This window comes from Canis lupus, chromosome 28 (assembly GCF_048164855.1).
Source record: "Canis lupus baileyi chromosome 28, mCanLup2.hap1, whole genome shotgun sequence".
Classification (NCBI taxonomy): domain Eukaryota; kingdom Metazoa; phylum Chordata; class Mammalia; order Carnivora; family Canidae; genus Canis; species Canis lupus.
The window spans coordinates 2,249,680-2,269,464 of NC_132865.1; the positions used below are offsets into that span (position 1 = coordinate 2,249,680).

The 19,785-nt window shown below is 46.9% G+C and overlaps 1 protein-coding gene across 7 annotated transcripts; it reads left to right on the forward strand.

Annotated features, from left to right (window-relative positions):
• Nucleotides 1–1,413: 1,413 nt before the first annotated feature.
• Nucleotides 1,414–19,498, forward strand: TP53INP1 (tumor protein p53 inducible nuclear protein 1). 7 transcript variants are annotated; one of them, XM_072803869.1, is made up of 8 exons: nt 1,764–2,223; nt 3,068–3,247; nt 8,872–8,995; nt 9,096–9,354; nt 9,927–10,284; nt 11,014–11,186; nt 13,336–13,373; nt 14,521–14,610. In XM_072803869.1, the coding sequence occupies exons 4-8, from the start codon at nt 9,243–9,245 to the stop codon at nt 14,536–14,538; spliced, it is 699 nt and encodes a 232-aa protein (XP_072659970.1). In that variant the 5' UTR covers nt 1,764–2,223; nt 3,068–3,247; nt 8,872–8,995; nt 9,096–9,242; the 3' UTR covers nt 14,539–14,610. The 7 variants fall into 7 exon arrangements, with proteins under 7 accessions (XP_072659968.1, XP_072659970.1, XP_072659971.1 ...); XM_072803870.1 differs by lacking the exon at nt 11,014–11,186 and having other exon boundaries at nt 1,789–2,223; nt 14,521–14,661; XM_072803864.1 differs by lacking the exons at nt 11,014–11,186; nt 13,336–13,373 and having other exon boundaries at nt 1,791–2,223; nt 14,521–19,498.
• Nucleotides 19,499–19,785: the final 287 nt, after the last annotated feature.

Here is a 19,785-nt window from a genome sequence, read left to right on the forward strand (position 1 = left end):
CACACACACACAGCGGGAACACACACACAGCAGGAACACACACAGTGGGAACACACAGCGGGAACACACACACAGCGGGAACACACACACAGCAGGAACACACACACACAGCGGGAACACACACACAGCAGGAACACACACACAGCGGGAACACACAGCGGGAACACACACACAGCGGGCACACACACACACAGCGGGAACACACACACAGCGGGAACACACACACACAGCGGGAACACACACACAGCGGGAACACACAGACACACACAGCGGGAACACACACACAGCGGGAACACACACACAGCAGGAACACACACACACAGCAGGAACACACACACAGCGGGAACACACACACAGCGGGAACACACACACAGCGGGAACACACAGACACACACAGCGGGAACACACACACACAGCGGGAACACACACACAGCAGGAACACACACAGTGGGAACACACAGCGGGAACACACACACAGCAGGAACACACACACAGCGGGAACACACAGCGGGAACACACACACAGCAGGAACACACACACACAGCGGGAACACACAGACACACACAGCGGGAACACACACACAGCGGGAACACACACACAGTGGGAACACACACACAGCAGGAACACACAGACACACACACACAGCGGGAACACACACACTGGTGGGAACACACACACACACACACACACACACCCCGGCCAGGGACCCCTGCCCCGGGTCGGTTAGCACAGGGGTTAGCACAGGGGCCCAGGGGGATGGGCCTGGCTCGAGGGCAGGTTCCGCGGGCCGCCCCCGCCCCCACCTGGAGCCACACTTGGTTTCCCAGGACGCCAAGGACGGGACCGGCGTCTGCGGGGCCACGGGGAAGGCTTCGCCCCTACACGGGCGTGCACGGCCCCCCGGGGTCTCGGGCCTCCATCCCTCGCAACGGCCTGGATGCTCCTCCGCAGAAGAAACGGCTTCCGTCCCTCTGGGCCCACCCCACCCCCACCCCCACCCCGCCCTGCCTGGGGCACAGGGTCGCGGGGGTCGCGCGGGTCGCGGGGGTCGGGGCTGTCGCTCGCGCCTCTGCGGGTTCCCGTGGGTGCTCCCGCCGGGCCGCCCCCTCCCCTCCCCTCCCCTCCCCTCCCCCCCGCTCCCCCCCCTCCCCTCCCTTCCCTTCCGCTCGCCCCTCGGCGCCCGGCTTTGTTGCCCGGGTTTGTTTCTAACTCTAGCGCGTCGCCGGGCCGGGCGCCAGGTCACGTGCGTTGGTGACAACCTGTGGCAGGACGGCCCCGGGGCCCCCGCGCCGCCGATTGGTGGGGCCCGGCTGGCGCGCCCCGCGGGGAGGGGCGGGGAGGGGAGGGGCGGGGAGGGGCGGGGCGGGGCGCGCGGCGATCAGCTGTTCCGAGCGCAGCACAACAACAAAAGGAGCGAGCGGGCGGCCGGCGGCCCGGGGTGCAGCACCCGCACAGCCGCCCGGCCCCGGCCCGACCCCGACCCGACCCGACCCGCCCCGCCCCGCCGGCCGGGCCCACGTAAGTGCGGGGGGCGGGGGCGGGGGTCGCGCGGCCGCGTCCTCCCCGAACCCCGCCGCTTTCCGTGCCCGCGGCGGGACCTGCGCCCCCCCCGCCCCCCGCCCCCCGCCCCCTGCCCTCGGCCGTTGGCCTGGCTCCGGCCTCGGCCCCGCGCCCCGCGCCCCGCGCCCCACTCCCCGGCCTCCGGGGCCGACGCGCCCGCCCCCCTCCGCGGGACCTCAGGGTGCGGGGTGTCCGCCCGCGCGCAGGCCCCGAGCCCCCCGGCCCCCGGGCTGCCGCACCTGTGCGGGGACCGGCCTCGCCCGCGGGTCGCACCCCCGGCCCTGTGACCCCTGCCGCCGACCACCGCCGAGAGCTCAGCAGCTGGTACCGTCCTGCGGTTAGAGACCCGAGGCCCGGGACAGCCAGTCCTAGCCCACGGTTAGGGACCCCAGGCCCGGGGGCAGCCAGTCCTAGCCCGCGGTTAGGGACCCCAGGCCCGGGGGCAGCCAGTCCTAGCCCGCGGTTAGGGACCCGAGGCCCGGGGGCTGTAAGTCCTTCGCTGGAGGCCACACAGCCCATTGAGAGGAAAGGGGTGCAGATGGCTTTTACGTGGGCATGCCTCGTTCCCTAGTGACCTTCCCAACTGCCTCTCCCCATCCTCTCCTGTGTTAATTCCAGTTTAGGGTAGGCGAAGGAAGAGCCTGTTCCATCTGTAACTCCCAGGTATGGGGCATTGGTTGCTAAATGGGCCTTTTCTAAATGCAGAGTGCTTTTGGAAAAGGGGAGGAGAAAGCGACCCATGGGGTCCTTGAGCAGGAATAATGAGGTTCCCCCAAGATCCTGAAATCATCTGATTGGTCATTGAAATGCCTTGTTCATTGCAAATGTGAGAATCCCTGGGAAGCATTTGATTTTAAGTCACAGCCACTATCATTCTCAACTGGCAGCATGATTTTTAAGGGCCCTAAGCCGGAACCGGGACCTCCGTAGTTTATGTGACCAAGATCTCTTCTGCTTTTTTCATCCTCTCTTTTGTTCTTCTCTGTGGAAGCTTGCTCACTCAATTGTTCCCTCATATTTCTCTTGGGAATGGTCCTGCTTTAAAAATGTAAGGTTAAGAGGCTAGGAATTCCCACTCACGGCTGTCTTTTGTCCATTGTCATTCGTCCTTCGGGGCAGACAGTGCTGGGTCTCTGGGAGAAAAACCCCGAGAGACCAGTTGAACAGTCTGAGTAGAAGCGGAACAAGCAAAGACAACTTTCTTGGCTTGGTTTTTCTGCAGTTTACAATCAGTTTGAAATTACCGGAACCAGCATATTTATTTTTCTAAAATAGGGTAGACTATAAAGAGAAAAAACATTTTGAGGCTGCTTTTCAGTGAAGATGTGTTAGTTCAGCCACCTGATATTTCGAAACTATCAAGAAGCCACAACTGTACACACAGTTCGAAGTTAGATCATCAAAGTTGTAGGCTTGGCTTTTTTTTTTTTTTTTTTGATTTAAAAATGTTGTTTTTGGAGCCGCCTACTGGCAGCCAAGACTAACTGAAAAGCACTGTTCTTTGAAGTTCATAGACCCAGAGCTGAGGCTGAAAAGGAGCCTGAGCAATCGTGTGCAGGGAAAGCAAGACACTTGGAACCGCCCAGATTTATGCTGGGATGCTGGCTACGCACCTGACCGGCTCTGTCACTTTCAAGCAAGTTACTTAATTTCTGAGCCTCAGTTTCCTATTAGTAAAACATGACAAGTAAGTACCTCAACTCACTGTCACATACAAGTCTTCAGCAGATTATAGGTCTAGTTGTTATTTAAACATTTTGCAGATACAGACATTTGGACCCAAAGATGCTAAATGGCCTACAGTCAGTCACACGGCAGGCTTGGAATGGACTTAAGTATTCCAAGTTATATTTAATACTCTGAGTTAAAATTTACTGGCTGCCTGTAATGTGTCAGGCACTATTCTGAGGGATACACAATCCTCACCTTGGCCCTCTGATCCCCATTTTAGAGATGAAAAAACTGAGGCACCAGAAGGTTACTAAAAATCTTAAGTTCCCCAAAGCTGCAAGTGGCAAAGCCAAGATTCCCAGTATAGCAGGGTAAACTCCAGAGCCACACTGCCTGTTGGTTGTTTGTCTCAAAAACGACATAAATTATACTAACAAGTTCTTGTAGACTAGCCATGCCTTTTCCAAATTCTCGAACTAGAATATCCTTCCCCCCCCCCCGCCCAAGTATTAAATTTAGCCACCTCCCTCTGCCCACCGAGCATTTCTAGCTCATGTAATAATATGAAAAACAGTAATGATAAAATGTTAAGTAACAAAGTAGGATACGGTATGGTGCATTCACTAGACTTCGTGATAAAAAGAAACCTTACACGGAGAATAAAAATCTGGAAGAAAATGCATAAAATGCTAACAGTGATTGCAGCAAGGCAGTGAAATAATTATTCTCCCCCATTTACTTTCTCAACTATTTTTATAGTATAGTTTTGTTTATTTTACAATGAAAAAGACTCTTTTTGTGAGTGAGGGAGGTATTTTGAGCCATTTTGAGCCAGAACAGGGACAAAGCTGCCTTCTAGAAATGCGGGGGCCCAGATACTTTGTTTCTTTTCTCTACTGGGGTGAGACTGCGGGTGGGTTGGCCGTTGGCCGAGGATGGTCAGTCACTGTGGAGGGCGGATGCCCCAACAACAGCCGGGGTCTTTGCCCCTTCGCTAAATTCCAGAACTGTATTTGTAAATTTGCCCTCTTAGGACACATGCTTTGCCTGGGATTTTCGCTCTAGTTTTATCATTGCCCTGGAGTTGTAATTACTGAAAAGGCCATGACAGGGGGCACCTGGCGGGCGGGCTCAGTCAGTAGAGCGTGAGCCTCTTGATCTCGGGGGTGCGTTCGGGCTCCTCGTTGTGGGGAGTAGAGTTTACTTTTAAAAAATCAAGAAAAAAATGTCTGTGACATGTAGTGAGATGTGAAGTCTGAAGTTCTGCCCTAAGCCTACAGCCCTGCATAAAGGCAGCCCCACCAAGAGCCTCCATTCCTGGGCAGGAGCGAAGGTGACAGATGACAGTGACTGGGTAGGGCCAGGCCCTGGGTAACTGGGAAGCTAGGCTATCAAGATTTTAGAGAGATTTTTCTAGGATCGTACCATCCAATAGCAATACGTAGTGTGAGTCATATGCATGTTTAGGTTTTCTAGTAGCCACATTAAAAGAGAAAAATGTGTGACATTAATTTCATTAATATACTTTATGTATCCTGATATATCCAAGATCACTACTTATTTAAACGTATAATTAATATCAAAATTACTGAGATATTTTACATTTTTTTGAGGGGGCACTCATTCTTTGGAAATATACTCCGGTGTAAACACATCCCATCTTAATTCATATGTAAAACTGTCATTGGAAATACTTAATCAGTTGTTCAGAAGTTCATACCTGAAACTTTCCAAAAATTGGCTCAACTAGTCGACTTTCAAATTTGAATTTTATTTTTATTTTTTTTTTAAAAATTTTTATTTATTTATGATAGTCACAGAGAGAGAAAGAGAGAGAGGCAGAGAGACATAGGCAGAGGGAGAAGCAGGCTCCATGCACCGGGAGCCCGATGTGGGATTCGATCCGGGGTCTCCAGGATCGCGCCCTGGGCCAAAGGCAGGCGCCAAACCGCTGCGCCACCCAGGGATCCCCCAAATTTGAATTTTAAATGGATTCAAATTAACTAAAATTGAAAATTCCGATTTGGGGTCATATCAAGTCCTATTTCGAGCGCTCATTCACCTGCGGGGCCTTGCAGCCACCTCGCCGAGCAGTTGTAGCACGTTGGCGGCACCCCAGGAGCTCCTTGTCTTTTGTGACACGTACAGAAAGCAGGGCCAGAGGAACTTCGCATAGGTAGCCCAACCCCACTTCTTCACTGTGCTGGAGGCCTGTGGGGAGAGACAGGAGGTGACCCAGCGGAGTCGCCCCGTCCTTCCAGTGGCGAGACCGAGGCTCAAAGCGTTAGACTGTGCAGCTCCAGCCACCTGTGGTAGGCAGAGAGCCAGAGCCCTCTGTTGCTGCTGCCCAGGCCAACTCCCCTTCCATCCCTCCCCAAGACTAGGCTGTGTCCTTCCCACGGGGCCTCACAGGTGGGTCCTATAAATACCAGCCATGACTCGGGACAGGTGAGAATGAGCTCCCCCCTTGCCCAGCTGGCCAGAGTTGCCCACCCAAGGTTGGTTGCCCTTGCAGGAGATAGGGGTATCGCCAGGCAGCCTTTGACTTCAGGAAACCAAAAGAAGGGACGCCTGGTGGCTCAGCGGTGGAGCGTCTGCCTTGGGCTCAGGGCATGACCCCAGGGTCCTGGGATCCCGGGGTCCTGTGATCGAGTGCTGTGAGTCCCCCATTGGGCTCCCCGCAGGGAGCCTGCTTCTCCCTCTGCCTGTGTCTCTGCCTCTCTCTGTGTGTCTCTCATGAATAAGTGAGTAAAATCTTGGAAAAAAAAAAAGGAACCCAAAAGAAGACCGACTTGTGCTGCCCCATGGAGCGTTCCTCCAGAGACACCTTTCCTGAGGCAGAGTTGTATATACTCTAGGCATGAGCTAGCTCCCATCACGGGGGGCTGGAGCTAGCGCCAGAGGGGTGCTAGGGACCCGCAGCCGCTGGGGAACTGCAGCCGCCCAGCCACAGCGGCCCCGGCGTTGTTTCCTGCCTTGTAGCTGCCACTTAACTGGCCTGGGCCCCGAAGTTACCCTCGTGTGGCACTGCAGTTGGGGGACAAAGCCCTCATTCAGGACAAGCAGGTGTCTTCTTGTGGGGTGCTCTGCTTTACACCCAGCAGCTCCGGCTGATGCAGGACCTGAGGCCTGCCCCATGCTCTGGAGAATTGGGATTATGCTCTCAACTGGCTCAGCAGACACCGGATTGTACTTGGGGCCAATACAGGCCTTCATAATTTAAGAGAAATGGAGGCGAGTTTTTTAAAGTATCTTTTCTTTTTCCCCTTCTAGCTCGTATACTCAAAAGTTTTATTTACATCAACCCTTGGATAGCCCCTCTTTTAGGATATACACAGGACACTACAATAGGTCAAACAAACTATGCAAGCCCGCTTTTCTTCCAATTTCCATTATGTGGAATGTAAAGCTGAATTTGCATTCTGTACTAGAGCTCCGACCTTCATGATTTGGCCATGCTGCTCTCCAGAAGGGTTTCTGGAAAACTGGTTATGCAAGTAGCATTTCCTGTTTACTGTCTCTGAATAAGTGAAGGCTGATGATGACGGGTCATGACCACGAAATAAACGACAATTGTCATTTCTTTGAACACACATTTGTTGTACTACCCATTCAGAGTAGGATGCCAGTTGTAGCAGCCCCTCTTGCACATAGAGAACTCAACCAACCAAGACTCTCCTCCACTGCAGATTGTAACTACATTTGCAGCTAAAGTCGATGATTGTTTGGAGAGTGAAGGGTCGAGTCTAAAGTAATGGATTCGAGACTGATGCTCATGAGAAAGAATATCGTTTATAGTGAGATGGTTGTCACAATCCCTGGATGGTCTCATCCACTCAGGGTTTGTGTTACCCACTATATGTTAGCAACCCCCAGACCTGGGTGCCCAGCTGAGACCATGCCCTTGCCCTCCAGAGCCCTGTGTCCAGCTGCCTACAGAAACCTCCAAGTACATGACTTGCAGATTCCCAAATTCAGCACGTCCAGAATGCCCAACCTGTACCTTCTACAGGATGCCTCTTCCACTAAGTGATCCCGCCATCCCCTTCCTCCCCACCTCTGCCCCCCTGTTGGCTTCTGGTAGAGAATCCTTTCCCTCCCCTTCACTTCTGGCTTAGAAGGTCCTATAGGATCCACTTCCTGCTTATCAACCCCAGCCTACTGTCAGGACCATGCATCAGGATCTCAAGTCATACAGAAGGTGCCATATTCTCACACATCTACAGGCTTCTAATATGTTCCTTCTCCCCCTTCCTCTATTCTTGATCTTCTCAACCCCTCAAGATCAACACGGTTTACTGCAGGAGTCCTTCCTGACCTCTCCCTGTGTAGATTTGAGGAACACCCGGTGCTTTTTCCATGACTTTCATCATACTGGGTTGTTAACACTTGCGGTGGGAGGGCCCTATTCACTGCTGCTTCCCCTGTGCTTAGCGCTCTGCCTGATGCATAATAGGACTTGGGAAATATTTGTAGAATAATAGTTGACATTAAAAAAAAAAATAGTTGACATTGACTGAGAACTTTGTGCCAAGTGCCTTTCTAAGTGGATTATCCCATTTCACAAGAGTAGGATCAGGGAGATGGTGATTGGCAAAGTCCAGAGGGACAGCAGATTGGCTTCACCTAGGTTGAAAGTGGGGCCAAGCAGTGGGCAGATTTAAAGCACATGTGCAGCTGGAGTCAACAGGACGTGATGCAAGTTTGGTTGAGAGGTTGAGTAGGAAGCAGAAGGAGTAATGGTAGCTTGTTGGCCTGAGTAACTACTGGGTGCTGCTGCTTCTTGACGAAAAGGGGAAGAAGGACACTGTATGTAAGTTTGGGGGGGGGGTTGGAATTAAAAGTTCTCTTTGGTATGTGTTAGATTTCATATGCCCATCAGGTAGCCGGGGAGAAATGCTTATATAAATCAGGAATTCTAGAATAAGATCAGACGAGGCTGGAGTTCCTCACTTAGAACTCACCAGGGGCGCCGGGCGGGGAGGGGGTTGCTCAGCCGGTTGAGCACCTGACTCCTGATTTCAGCTCCGGTCACGATCTCAGGGTCACGAGATCGAGCCCCACATCAGACTCCATGCTCAGTGTGGAGCTTAAAGATTCTCTCTCCTGCTCCCTCTGTCCCTCCCTGCTTCCCTGCCCTCCCTGAGGTCGAACTATTGCCAAATGGAGTAGGACGACTTCCGAAGTCCCATAGAACGTAAGCGACAGAGCTGGCACTTGAACCCAGGCGTGTTGGCTACAGCACCGTCCTGCTTGCTACCGCCCGGTGAACGGTCTCCAGGTCTAGCTGCTGTCCTGCTCCACCTTCCGCAGCGTAAACGTCTCTAGGCCAGATTATGCCGTACTTATGGATTTTTAAATGGAATGAGATATGCTAACAGTCACATAGAAGAACAAAACAGGAGCCAATGAGCCAAGGAAACTTCGGTGGTGGTCATCCCGTACCTTTGGTGGCTTCTGGGCAGTTGAGTATAGGTGGCAAGACCATTAATATCTGGTATTTGCTCCTCTTTTTAGAGAAAAGCTCTATTTCAGCTTGAACTACATAATTCAGATTTATCCCTTTTAAGAGCACCAATGTTAAAAAAAAAAAAAAAAAAAGAACCGACTCCTTCCCTCTCCTTTCACGTGTGTCTACAGGTTGCACTTGAGTACTCAGTTCTTAATGGTTCATAAATAAGAGGTACCGCCTTCCTTGTGATTGACGCCTGCCGGAAGGGAAGGACTGTAGCTGTCGGCTGAGGCGTGCGCCTGCTTCTGAGGGGTGTGTGTGTGTGGGGGGGGGGGGTTCAGGCTTTCGAAACCACACGTGCATATTGTACGAATATATGCTGGTTTGAAATAACCTCCTCTCCCCATTTTAGGGATGATGACCCTTCTGGCTCTCGCCTGAGTTGAATGAGCACCTCGTGCACTTTAATCTCCTGTCGTGCCATCAGGCTGACTGAAGACAGTGTTCTGAAATCTCAGCTGTAAAGACCTCCCGCCAAAGTCTCAATCTTGCCTTAACAATGTTCCAGAGACTGAATAAAATGTTTGTGGGTGAAGTCAACACTTCTTCCAACCAAGAACCAGAATTCAGTGAGAAAGAAGACGATGAATGGATTCTTGTTGACTTCATAGGTAAGGTACTCTTAGCCGCTAATCACCACCGCAGAAGTGGAAACTCTTGCGTCGCAGTTTTTGCATAAGTAAACCAGTAACCCTGAAGGCTTTGAAGCCTTAAAAGTAAATAAGCAGGAATTTGCCTAAAAAATTGCAGGAAACGTCCTGTGCCAGATGAGCAGTCAATGAAATTGATTGACGTCAGATGTCCCAGTTTTGCAACTTTCCTACCCTGTTCGATCACGTGCACTTTAGTATGAAATCCTGTGCTGGGCGAACAGTGACCCACGTTGCTCATCACGTTTACTCGGCAGGATGGAAACAGTCTTCAGAACCCTTCCCGCAGAGCCACCGTAGTCCCCCTGCTGCACTGTTCCACCACGCGTACGCACACACTAGGTGCTCGGAAATTACCTTGTGATCATTATGAGTGAATATAAATGGCCTTGTGTCTGACCCTAAATGAAAAGAGGAATGTGAACAGCAGCTAACAGTGTCCTCTCTTCTTTTTCTGTGCCCCGAATGTGATATCACTGGGATACTCGTCTTTCTCGTGGGACGTCAACCCACCAACGTGGACTCTGATGTAGACACTTGCCCTGGTTTCTCGGCAGCAGAAGACCAAGCAGAAGGCATCAGTGAAGAGTCCCGTACTGAGCACCCTGCCGTCTTTTCCTGTTTGCCTGCGTCTCTGGAGTGCTTGGCTGATACCAGTGATTCCTGCTTGCTCCAGTTTGAGTCCTGTCCGATGGAGGAGAGCTGGTTTATCACCCCTCCCCCGTGTTTTACTGCAGGTGGATTAACCACTCTCAAGGTGGAAACCAGTCCTATGGAAAACCTTCTCATCGAGCATCCCAGCATGTCCGTCTATGCTGTGCACAACCCCTGCCCCGGTGTCGGTGAGGCCAGCTGCGGGACTGATGAACATCATGACCCAAGTAGCCCCAGGTACGTTATAAATGCGGGTGACCCTCGAACAACATGGGTTTGAACTGCATGTGTCTACTTACATACACAGAATATTTTTCGATAAGCCTAGTGCAGCACCATAAATGTATTTTGTGTCCCTTATGATTTTCTTGATAATATTTTCTTTTCTCTGGCTTACTTTATTGTAAGAATACAATAGTTAATGCCTGTAACACGCAAAATGTGTGTTATTTGATTGTCGATGTCATTGTAAATTTCCCAGTCAGCAGTTCAGTTTCTGGGGAGTCATAAGTTAAGCGTGGATTTTCAACTGCACAGGAGCTGGTGCCCCATCTCCGGGTCGTTCAGGGGTCAACTCTGTTTTACCCTGTCCACAGGCAGTCTGTGTGGCATGCATTTTATTTATTTCTACTACACCTCAAAGCTAATTTTTTAGAAGATGGCAGTCTTGTTAGAGAACTCGGGAAAGCATGTGCATAGTGGTGCACAGCGTACCAAGTAGTGGATGGTATGGAAAAACATGTTCATTTTCGATTTTCAAAAATATTCATTGGAACCTGACCCCAGTTATGTAATGGAAAGCGGTTGGGTTTATAGTACTCTGCTGGTGACTGACATTTCTGCTAAGTGTCTCAGGATATAACTCTGGCACTTTACACACTGAGTTATTTGGGGTATCAGATTCAACAAGAATTATATTATCTATCTTTGTTTCTTTTTTTTGTTTTTTGTTTTGTTTTTTTTTAGAGAGCGCGTGCGAGCAGGGAGGGGCAGAGGGAGAAGGACAGAGAATCTTAAGCAGGCTCCCCGCTTGGTGCAGAGCCCAACGCAGGGCTCGATCTCACAACCCCGAGATCATGACCTGAGCCGAAATCAAGAGTCAGACGCTCAACCGACTGAGCCACCCAGGCGCCCCAAGAGTAGTATATCTTAAAATAAAACTTTTATTTTCTTCCAGGTAGTCTTAGCTGGGTCACATCAAATGGCACTTAACCTCGAAAACTTGACAAATCTTGAAGTAGAATGGCGATTTAACAGAAACATGTTGCCCAGAGAGTTGTTTTCTTGCCTCACAGAGGAAAGATTTCATGCCCAAGTGATATTTTCTCATTATGTGGGGGTCCTAATTGATCTGAAAGGCTCTGTTTGAATGGCAGGTAGGCTGAGGGCCTTGAAAGGTTCAAGGCGAGTGCCCAGCCAGTAAAGATCGATACTCCAAAGCCAACCTACAGATGTTCTGTGGCCTGCATCCAGCAAGTGTATTCCAGATTGCTTCCACCTGCTAAAATAAAGCTCACGGCCATGTTAATCAGCTCAAAGCCTGGCTTAGTCACGATGCATGTTAGTGGAATGTGCCTGCGCTGTTCCAGTATTGCGGGGATGCTGGCCCCGACCTTAATTCCCTAAAGACCTGTCAGTCAGTGGTACAGGCGAAGCAGTACCTTTGGAGCAGTTCAGAGTGTACCTTTAGTTAGTCCTGTGATCCAGAGGGCCTCTTCTTAGATTGTTCAGGCGCTAACTCAACCAACTGGATCACTGGTATCGTCCAAGTCTCCTGTTTGCCAAATATAAGCAAAACCCAGGCGGCTCATTAGCTTAACTTTACCAGAGTTTGCTGCACTCACAAGTCGTAGACTTAATGTCGTAGATGACCTTGTGATCCTCTATGAGGGTAAACCTATCCTTTACCAAGTTGAAAAACAATTTGCTTATATAATTACCCAGCTTCATACATAATTAAGATCTTTGGTGGGGAAATGTTACTCTAACTGGCACTTGATTTAGCACTTTATCAAGAGGTCAGTGTTTCAGGCATTCCCACAAAAGTTTAAAACAAAATTTTTTGGATGTGGTATTGATTAAATTGCCATATAGTTGATTGAGATTAATTTCTTCAGTTCTTAGACATGCTTCCCACCTGATTTTGATCTCACCTCTGTGGAATTCCACTCAAGAATTTTAGCATAATTAATAGTCACTTTAAACTTACTGATATTTGTATATTTACTTCTCAGTGTTTAAAGTGTGGGTGTGTATATATATAGCAGCTTTGTAAATATATATTATTATAGAAGCATGTGTGCATATGCATTGCAGAAAATTAGAAAATGCAAATATGTAAAAATTTAAAAATTTTAAAAGACATATTTGCACAACCCAGAGATGAACACTGTTAACACCCTAGGGCACATCCTTCCAGGTCATTTTTTTGTCTCTCTTTTTTAACCTAAATGGGATCAAACTGTATATGTTGTTTTGCAACCTGCTTCTTCAGGCAATGAGCTGCACCTTTTTTTTTCTGAGTAAAACTTCACTTCATCTATACCCAAACCATACTCCGCTCTCTGCACCGGAGTCCAGAATATTTCACTTCATTTGTCCAAACCAGTGTCTAGTCCAAGACCACACTCTGCATCTGGTTATGTGTTTGCAGCTTTGATGCAGTCAGAATCATCATTTTTTAAATATCTCATTTTTTATATCTTATGTTTTGATGTGACATGTAGAAATGTTAGACAAATAATGTACTTTTCCATATATGTAGGATCCAAAGCACATACTTAAATTTAGATGAATTCCTTCTGAACATAGGAAAGTACTGCAAATTATCAGTTTTTTCTAATAACAAAATTTTTTTCACATCTTTATTTCTGGATTTCAAATCCTTTAAAAAAAAAAAAAAAAAGGCCCACTAAACTGAGATAGATCAGGTGTTAACCAAAATTCGGATGGCTTTGGAGTAAATAAACTTTCTGAGCAGGAAATAAGCGATGTCTCTAAAAAGCGAGACTGCTTCCATCCTGTCCTTCGGGATACTGTCATTGGGCACGGAGGAGTGAGGTGCTTCAGAATTACAGATGGGCTTCAGGGTGTGCGCTTTATTGTATGTTGGCCTTTGTAAGTATCGTTTATGAGGTTTATGTGCTATCATAGTCTTAATACATGTGCCTTTAATGACCCATAGTAAACCAGTTTTAATACAGAAAATGAACCATGTCCTAACAGTTAAATGAAGTAGCATTTTAAATCGTAATAGTGATTTAATAGTTCACCATTTAACATTTGTAGGGCCAGGAAAAGCTGCTTATAAGACTCACGGGCCCAGAGTAAGTATATTCCCTTTGAGACTGTGTAATGCGTGTGAATCACTCTGAGCAGGAAAACTCAAAATGCCCACCTTTCAGAAGCTGCTGTCTCTGTATTAACTTCTCTCTCTTAGTTTCTTAATGTGACCCCCTCCGCCCTTAATCCTACCATTAAAAACAAAACAAAAAAATCTTAGAAAGGCACAGTGTTTTCCTCTAGTGCTCTCGGGCGGGGTGGCAACTGCCCTCGCTGTGCAAGTACCCCTGGCCGCTCCTCAGACCCTCCGCGTCCCGCGCCAAGAGGGCACACACGTCCGCACTAGGCCGCCGGTGACGCAGGACACACGGACCCTCATGCGGTGGAGCCGTAGCTTAAGGGGGGTGCCCCACAGGCCTTGGTGACACAACTGTGCAAACGCCACGCCACAGCGTGCCCTGTTGGGACAGAAATCAAAGGCATACAGTTGTCTTTTATCATAAGCACGTAGCGTTTTAGCTAGAAAAAACACTTGTCAAATGAACAGATTTTCCTGGGCATATTTCTATGAAATCGAGATTTAAAGCTCGTTTCCTGGAACATTCACCCCCAGACAGAAGGTGCAGTGAGCCTCGCGCGTGCGCAATCACCGCGTCGTAAGCACGGTCCGTGGAGAGAGGCCTGTGCTAGGATCTCGGTCTTGAGACGGAATGATCGTGGCCTCAGCGTCACTGAGCCTCAGCTTTCTGAGCAGTGAAATCGGGCAATTCAGATCTTTTCCTTTTAAGGATAATGGTGAGAACCAGATCCGTTATATTTGCAAAAACAGTCGGCCCACACGGACCCTCAGCCGGCGATAGTTCCCCTCACAGAAAAGCTTACCTGAGTGCATTCGCCGCATGATTGAAGTCCACTCGAAACATGAGGCACTTCTTTTAGAAAAAGAGTCTCCTGAACTAACCATATCTGCAGAGTGTATGGCACATGCCTCTGAGGAACTGGCTTCTCCTTTCTATCACTGTCAGTCAGCGTGATCACAGACTAGAAGCTTGTGTGTCAGCCAGGAGACACTAAGCTCTCAGGGAAGCGGGAATAAATTGATTGTGGCAGGTTGAATCACTAAGTGACTTTTTCAAGTTCATTCCTAACGTACTCTGTTACTTAATGCATCCCCGCGTCTTTCTGTTTCAGAGTAGAACCTCAAGATGAAATGGGGCAGCACATCCATTGCTACGTGGCAGCTCTTGCTGCTCACACGGCTTTTCTGGAACAACCCAAGAGCTTTCGCCCCTCCCAGTGGATAAAAGAACATAGTGAAAGACAGTCTTTGAACAGAAATAGCCTTCGTCGCCAAAATCTTACCAGGGATTGCCACTCTAGGCAAGTCAAGCACAGTGGCTGGGCTGTCCATCAGCCCTGCCCACGTCAGTACAATTACTAAGAATTTCAAGCTTGGTTGGGATTCTCGTGGTTTGTGCATATGTGTGTGGACGTGTGTGGACGGACAATGAAGATGCTGTCTCTTTGCAGCCAACTGACGACCAATCACATAGTTTTATCGACGTGTTTAGACACTATCTTGAAAACCAGATTTACACGCTGTGTATCACGTAATGCCTTGCTTTTAACATTCACTTTTTTTTTTGTAGACTTTTTCAGAATATTTTTGGAAACATATCAATACGATTACAGTGTTTGGTGTTTGGGGATTGTCTTTAAATCTATTAAGGTGTACGTGAGTTAGCATTCTAAAGACATTTCTTCCCAAGTATGAGAATAGGCATCTTTCAATTTCATTTTATTTTGTATTACTTAATCAATATTTTGAGCGAGCAAAAATTTATTCTCAGGGTCAGCCATACACTTTATTGACCAGTACTTGATAATCTTTTCTGTATATAACGAATACGTTTTTACACACTAACATGAGCATTAACAGGTGATAGTTGCCATAGATACAATGGAATTATGGCTGAACTTTCTCTTGAAAGAAAACTTGATATATTTCTGTGTGTATGGGGTTTTTTTTGTTTGTTTATTTGGTTGTTTTTGTTTTTTTGTTTTTTTCCGGATTAGCCATGCAGTTCATTTTGGAATTCAGGTACATTAAGTGTTAGTGAACAGTGCATTCGGTAATTCCGACGTGACTGTGTGACGTGGTACAGAGACATTACAGAGTGTCGTGGGGCAAGAGCGCTGTCTCACACGCAGAGGATTCAATTAGACCCGTGAAGCTCTATGTGGGAAAATGTGTGTCTACGACTAAGCCGTGAGTCCACTATTTAACGTGTGTGGAGTCTTTCCTGTCAGCTCGGCTCACTCGCCACCTCACGTCAGCTGTCGATTCAGCAGAAGTACTTGTCCAGGCACTTTAGTGACCCCCTAGTTCTGACTGTCCCAGGGGGAGACGTAGGCCTTGTGTTTCTGATGCGGTGACCACGCCGCCGCCTGAGCTGCCAAGTGGCCGCCAGGCTGAGCAGGGGTTCCTGGGGACACCTTCCTAGCATCTGAATGAGGAGCGACCGGTTGGCTTCCCTCAGTTTCCATTTTTGGTTTTGTTTTTTTTGTCTTTTGGGGGGTTTTTTTGGAAACTGGGGCTTCAGGCAAAATCTTTAACCACTTTGGCCTCTGTTTCCTCCAGCGGGGGAGGGAGCTTTGCCGCCGTGAGGGCTGCGTGGGGACCTGAGGTGGGCTGTCCGGGCCCAACCCTGTGTGGGCCGCCCCGGGCCTGGGCCAGTCTTCCCGCCGCAGCCGCCCCCAGAGCGCCGGTGCTAAGGAGGCCAGGGTTCAGGGCTCGAGTCCCACGGAGGCCAGTTAACCCGGAGAAAAGTCTCTTTCTTACCTCCAGCCAGTCACTTTATTCTTAGCAGTTGTGATGGGTCCCCCTGAGCCACCCGCACTCCCCGGTTTCTTCTCGAAGTTACCCATCCACAGTCCAAAGCACATTCTGCCGACAGAACAGTGGTATCACCTCTGTCATCAAATAGCTTCTTTTTCCACGTCCTCTGCGACCGGAATTAAATAAATTCATGGCCACACAAGGTTTTCAAGGGAAAAAAGCAGCATATAAGTTATGTGAAGTATTATATTTTTCAATGACCCTGTAACAGCTCGGTGCAGGGAATTATGGGAGACTTTCTTTCTTTCTTTCTTTTTTTTTTTTTTTTTAAGTGAAGCGCTGTCCTCTTTTCTGCCTGGGTTGTTTGGAGTCAGAAGAGGTCAAACAGCATCCTTAGGTGGTGGTAGTTGGGCCGCTCTTCCACTGGCAGTGATGCAGTGCCAGGAATGTCTCCTCAGAACAAGAGCCTAGATCCCCCTTTCCTTGTTCCCTATCCATTTCGACTACCCCCTTTATTTATTTGTTTTCTGATTAGGGGCCAAGTTGTAAAGTTTTGTCAAACTGAGCTAGAAGTTTTTTCGTTACTATTTGTGTTTACGCGAGTTGAGAGGTAGGGTGGAGTCTTCATGAAGGTGTGTGTGTTTTACACCGTGTCTGTCGTAGGGCCATGTGTTGGTCCCTTGAAAACAGACCAGCTCAATGTTTTCTGGATGTAAGCCTCAGAATACACGGGGTCTCATTTTTCATAGATTACATGCAAGTCGTTAGTACCTCACAAGCTACAGAAGTTCAGCCATGAGAATTTGTTTGGCACCATGAACAGATTTGTATATAAAACAGCAACAGTCTTTTTTTGTTTTTTACTATTATTTTTTCAAATTTCCTGATACCTGAAATACATTTACATCTCTCTCGGTTATTGACTTTTTTTTGTTTACTTTATCTAGACCTAGTTGGTTTTCTTTTTTCTTTTCTTTTTTTTTTTTTTTTTTTTTTGGTGGTTTTTTTTGTTTTGTTTTGTTTTTGTTTTTGTTTTTTGTTTTTTTTATGGTTTATACCTGGAAAGCAAATACTTTGTCTTGGGGATGTTTTGTTTGAAGGGTTAGCATGCCATCCGTCATACCAGACTGGCTTCTGTATCAATACCCAAGGTTTCTGCCTGAAATTGGCACGTGTTGGAACTGAAAGAAGCGGTTACATAATTCATTTGAAGTTCTTGATCACTAGATTGTTGGGCTTCTGTGTGCAAGACACAAGACCAATAAGAACAGAATGATGTTGACCTGTTAAGTATTCTTTGAAACATAGCCAAAATGCAACTTATTATAAGTTAATTATCATTTCTGCTGTTGTAAATATTACTGGTTTACAATGTGCTTTAGTGCATATTTCTTAAAACTTCAAGCAGTGAGAAATAAGACCCCTCTGAACTTAGTGCTCTGTTTCTAAACTGATAACATAGAATGTTACTTGGAAAAAGTCTGGAATATGTGGTGCACACAAGCAGTGCTTCACGAATGAGTTTCTTAGCTTTTAAAACGCACCATGTTCCTCGAAGTTTGTGTTTTTGTTAATAAAACATTTTATAATGTATTTTCTATGTTTATTACTTTTTCTTTCTCAACTATGTATTGCACTATAAGTTGAAGATGAACCATCCTTTATTTATCCTCTGTGACAATGCATTTATATGGCTGGGTGGGTGGGGAATTTTTTGCAGAAGGTGCACAGCGATTGGGTTTTTTGACTTTCTACTCCAGCAGGCTTTTTCTACATTAATTTCCTGTACATTTTTCCAGTTCCCACGCAGACTGCTCCTGTTTACGTACCTTCTCTGTTGTATCAGTACTTTGATTCCAGTGAGAAGACAGTTTGCTTAAAACTTGCGAGCGCCATTCAGCATCGCCCATTGATCTTACTTTTCAAATCTTTGTAGCGCACTGGTTTGTCATCTTTACATCTTCATTGAAGCTAAGTGTCTCTGCTATTTCTCTTTCCCCTCAAGGAAAGATACTGTCTTTCTATACTCTTAGGAAAAAAAAGAGTATCTATCTTTATCCTGATTTTCTTTGAAGTAGAAACAAAACAAAGCAAAAAAAAAAAAAATGAAGGATTCCAACTGGAAGATAGGCATTTAAGTTTAAATAGATTAGTGGAGAAAGTTTAAGGTTTTCCAGGTATTTTTGTTTTTAGAATCAGTAAAGAGACTGCTCCTTGTACTGGAGATACTAGCATATGTTTGTAATGTTATCTTAAAATTATCTTTTATAAGGCCCATTCATACTGGTTAAATTCTTTTAAAAGTTGGGCTACTCTCTTGGATGGCTTCGCTGCCATCAGTCACGTTGATGCATTATAAATGGCATCCTTATCTACTTATTTTAATGCTTAAAATTTTATATGAAATGCTTTATTAAGAGAACCTACCTAATACAGTGGTGTCAGCCTTGCCATGTACTAATTTCACTTGAAATATGACACCGGTTACAGTGGTTTAGGTCAGAGGAGGAGGTACTAGGAAGCCTACAGATAAGGAGATCTTTTTCTATTTGCAGCAGTATCCTTTATGTGGGAGGAGAAGTTACTATTCAAGGAAGGCAGCTTCAGTGGATGTTTTATATGTATCATTTAGAATTTTTCTTATATATATTTTTTAATTGTATAATTGTTAAATGCCCCCATTTTGCTCTGTATGTGCTGAGGTTTTAGCATTTGTTTTCTAGGTGGACTTCTGAAAACCAAATCAGTACCTGGGGTGTTAGATGTGTGTGTATCCAAGCTTGATGTGTATGAGTGGTTTTGATTGCTTTTTGGTTGTTTTCCTCCAGAGGTTTGGAACTTTAATCAATAATTGTGTGTGTTATTTTTCTTAAAAAGTAGCTTGGGTTTTTTTCTCAAGTATCATTGTGAACACATTTGCTTTTCAAGGGCAGGGCATCAGTTAGACTGAAGAGTATTGTAGATTATTATACTATGTGCCTTCTTGATGTATTTCTGGACACAAATTTTTTTCAACTTGAAAACTCAAAAGGGACATTTGGTTAGATTATATACTGTACATCATCTATGCATAAATGGCAGCTTGTTTTCTTGAGCCACTGTCTATAAATTTTTTTCTGTTTTTATAGGATTTTTTATACTGATTGGTTCATAGATGGTCAGTTTTATACACAGACTAAACAATACAGCACTTTGCCAAAAATAAGTGTAGCATTGCTTAAACTTTGTGTATTAACACCAGTTCTTTGTATTTGGGTTCCTTGGTGCATTTTGCACTACTTGGAGTTGTGGTTTTTAATCTGTCAATAAACAAAATGTTCTTTAACTTCACATTCGTCAGATTCTTTTATTTTACCTTTATGGTCATCAGTCTTAAAACTAACAACAACTTAATCGAGTTACTTGCTATTTAGTTTTACTTTACCCAAAAGATGGGTTCAGTATGCACTTTAAATGCTGTTTTAAAAATTTGTATAAGGGATCCCTGGGTGGCGCAGCGGTTTGGCGCCTGCCTTTGGCCCAGGGCGCGATCCTGGAGACCCGAGATCGAATCCCACGTCGGGCTCCCGGTGCATGGAGCCTGCTTCTCCCTCTGCCTGTGTCTCTGCGCCCCTCTC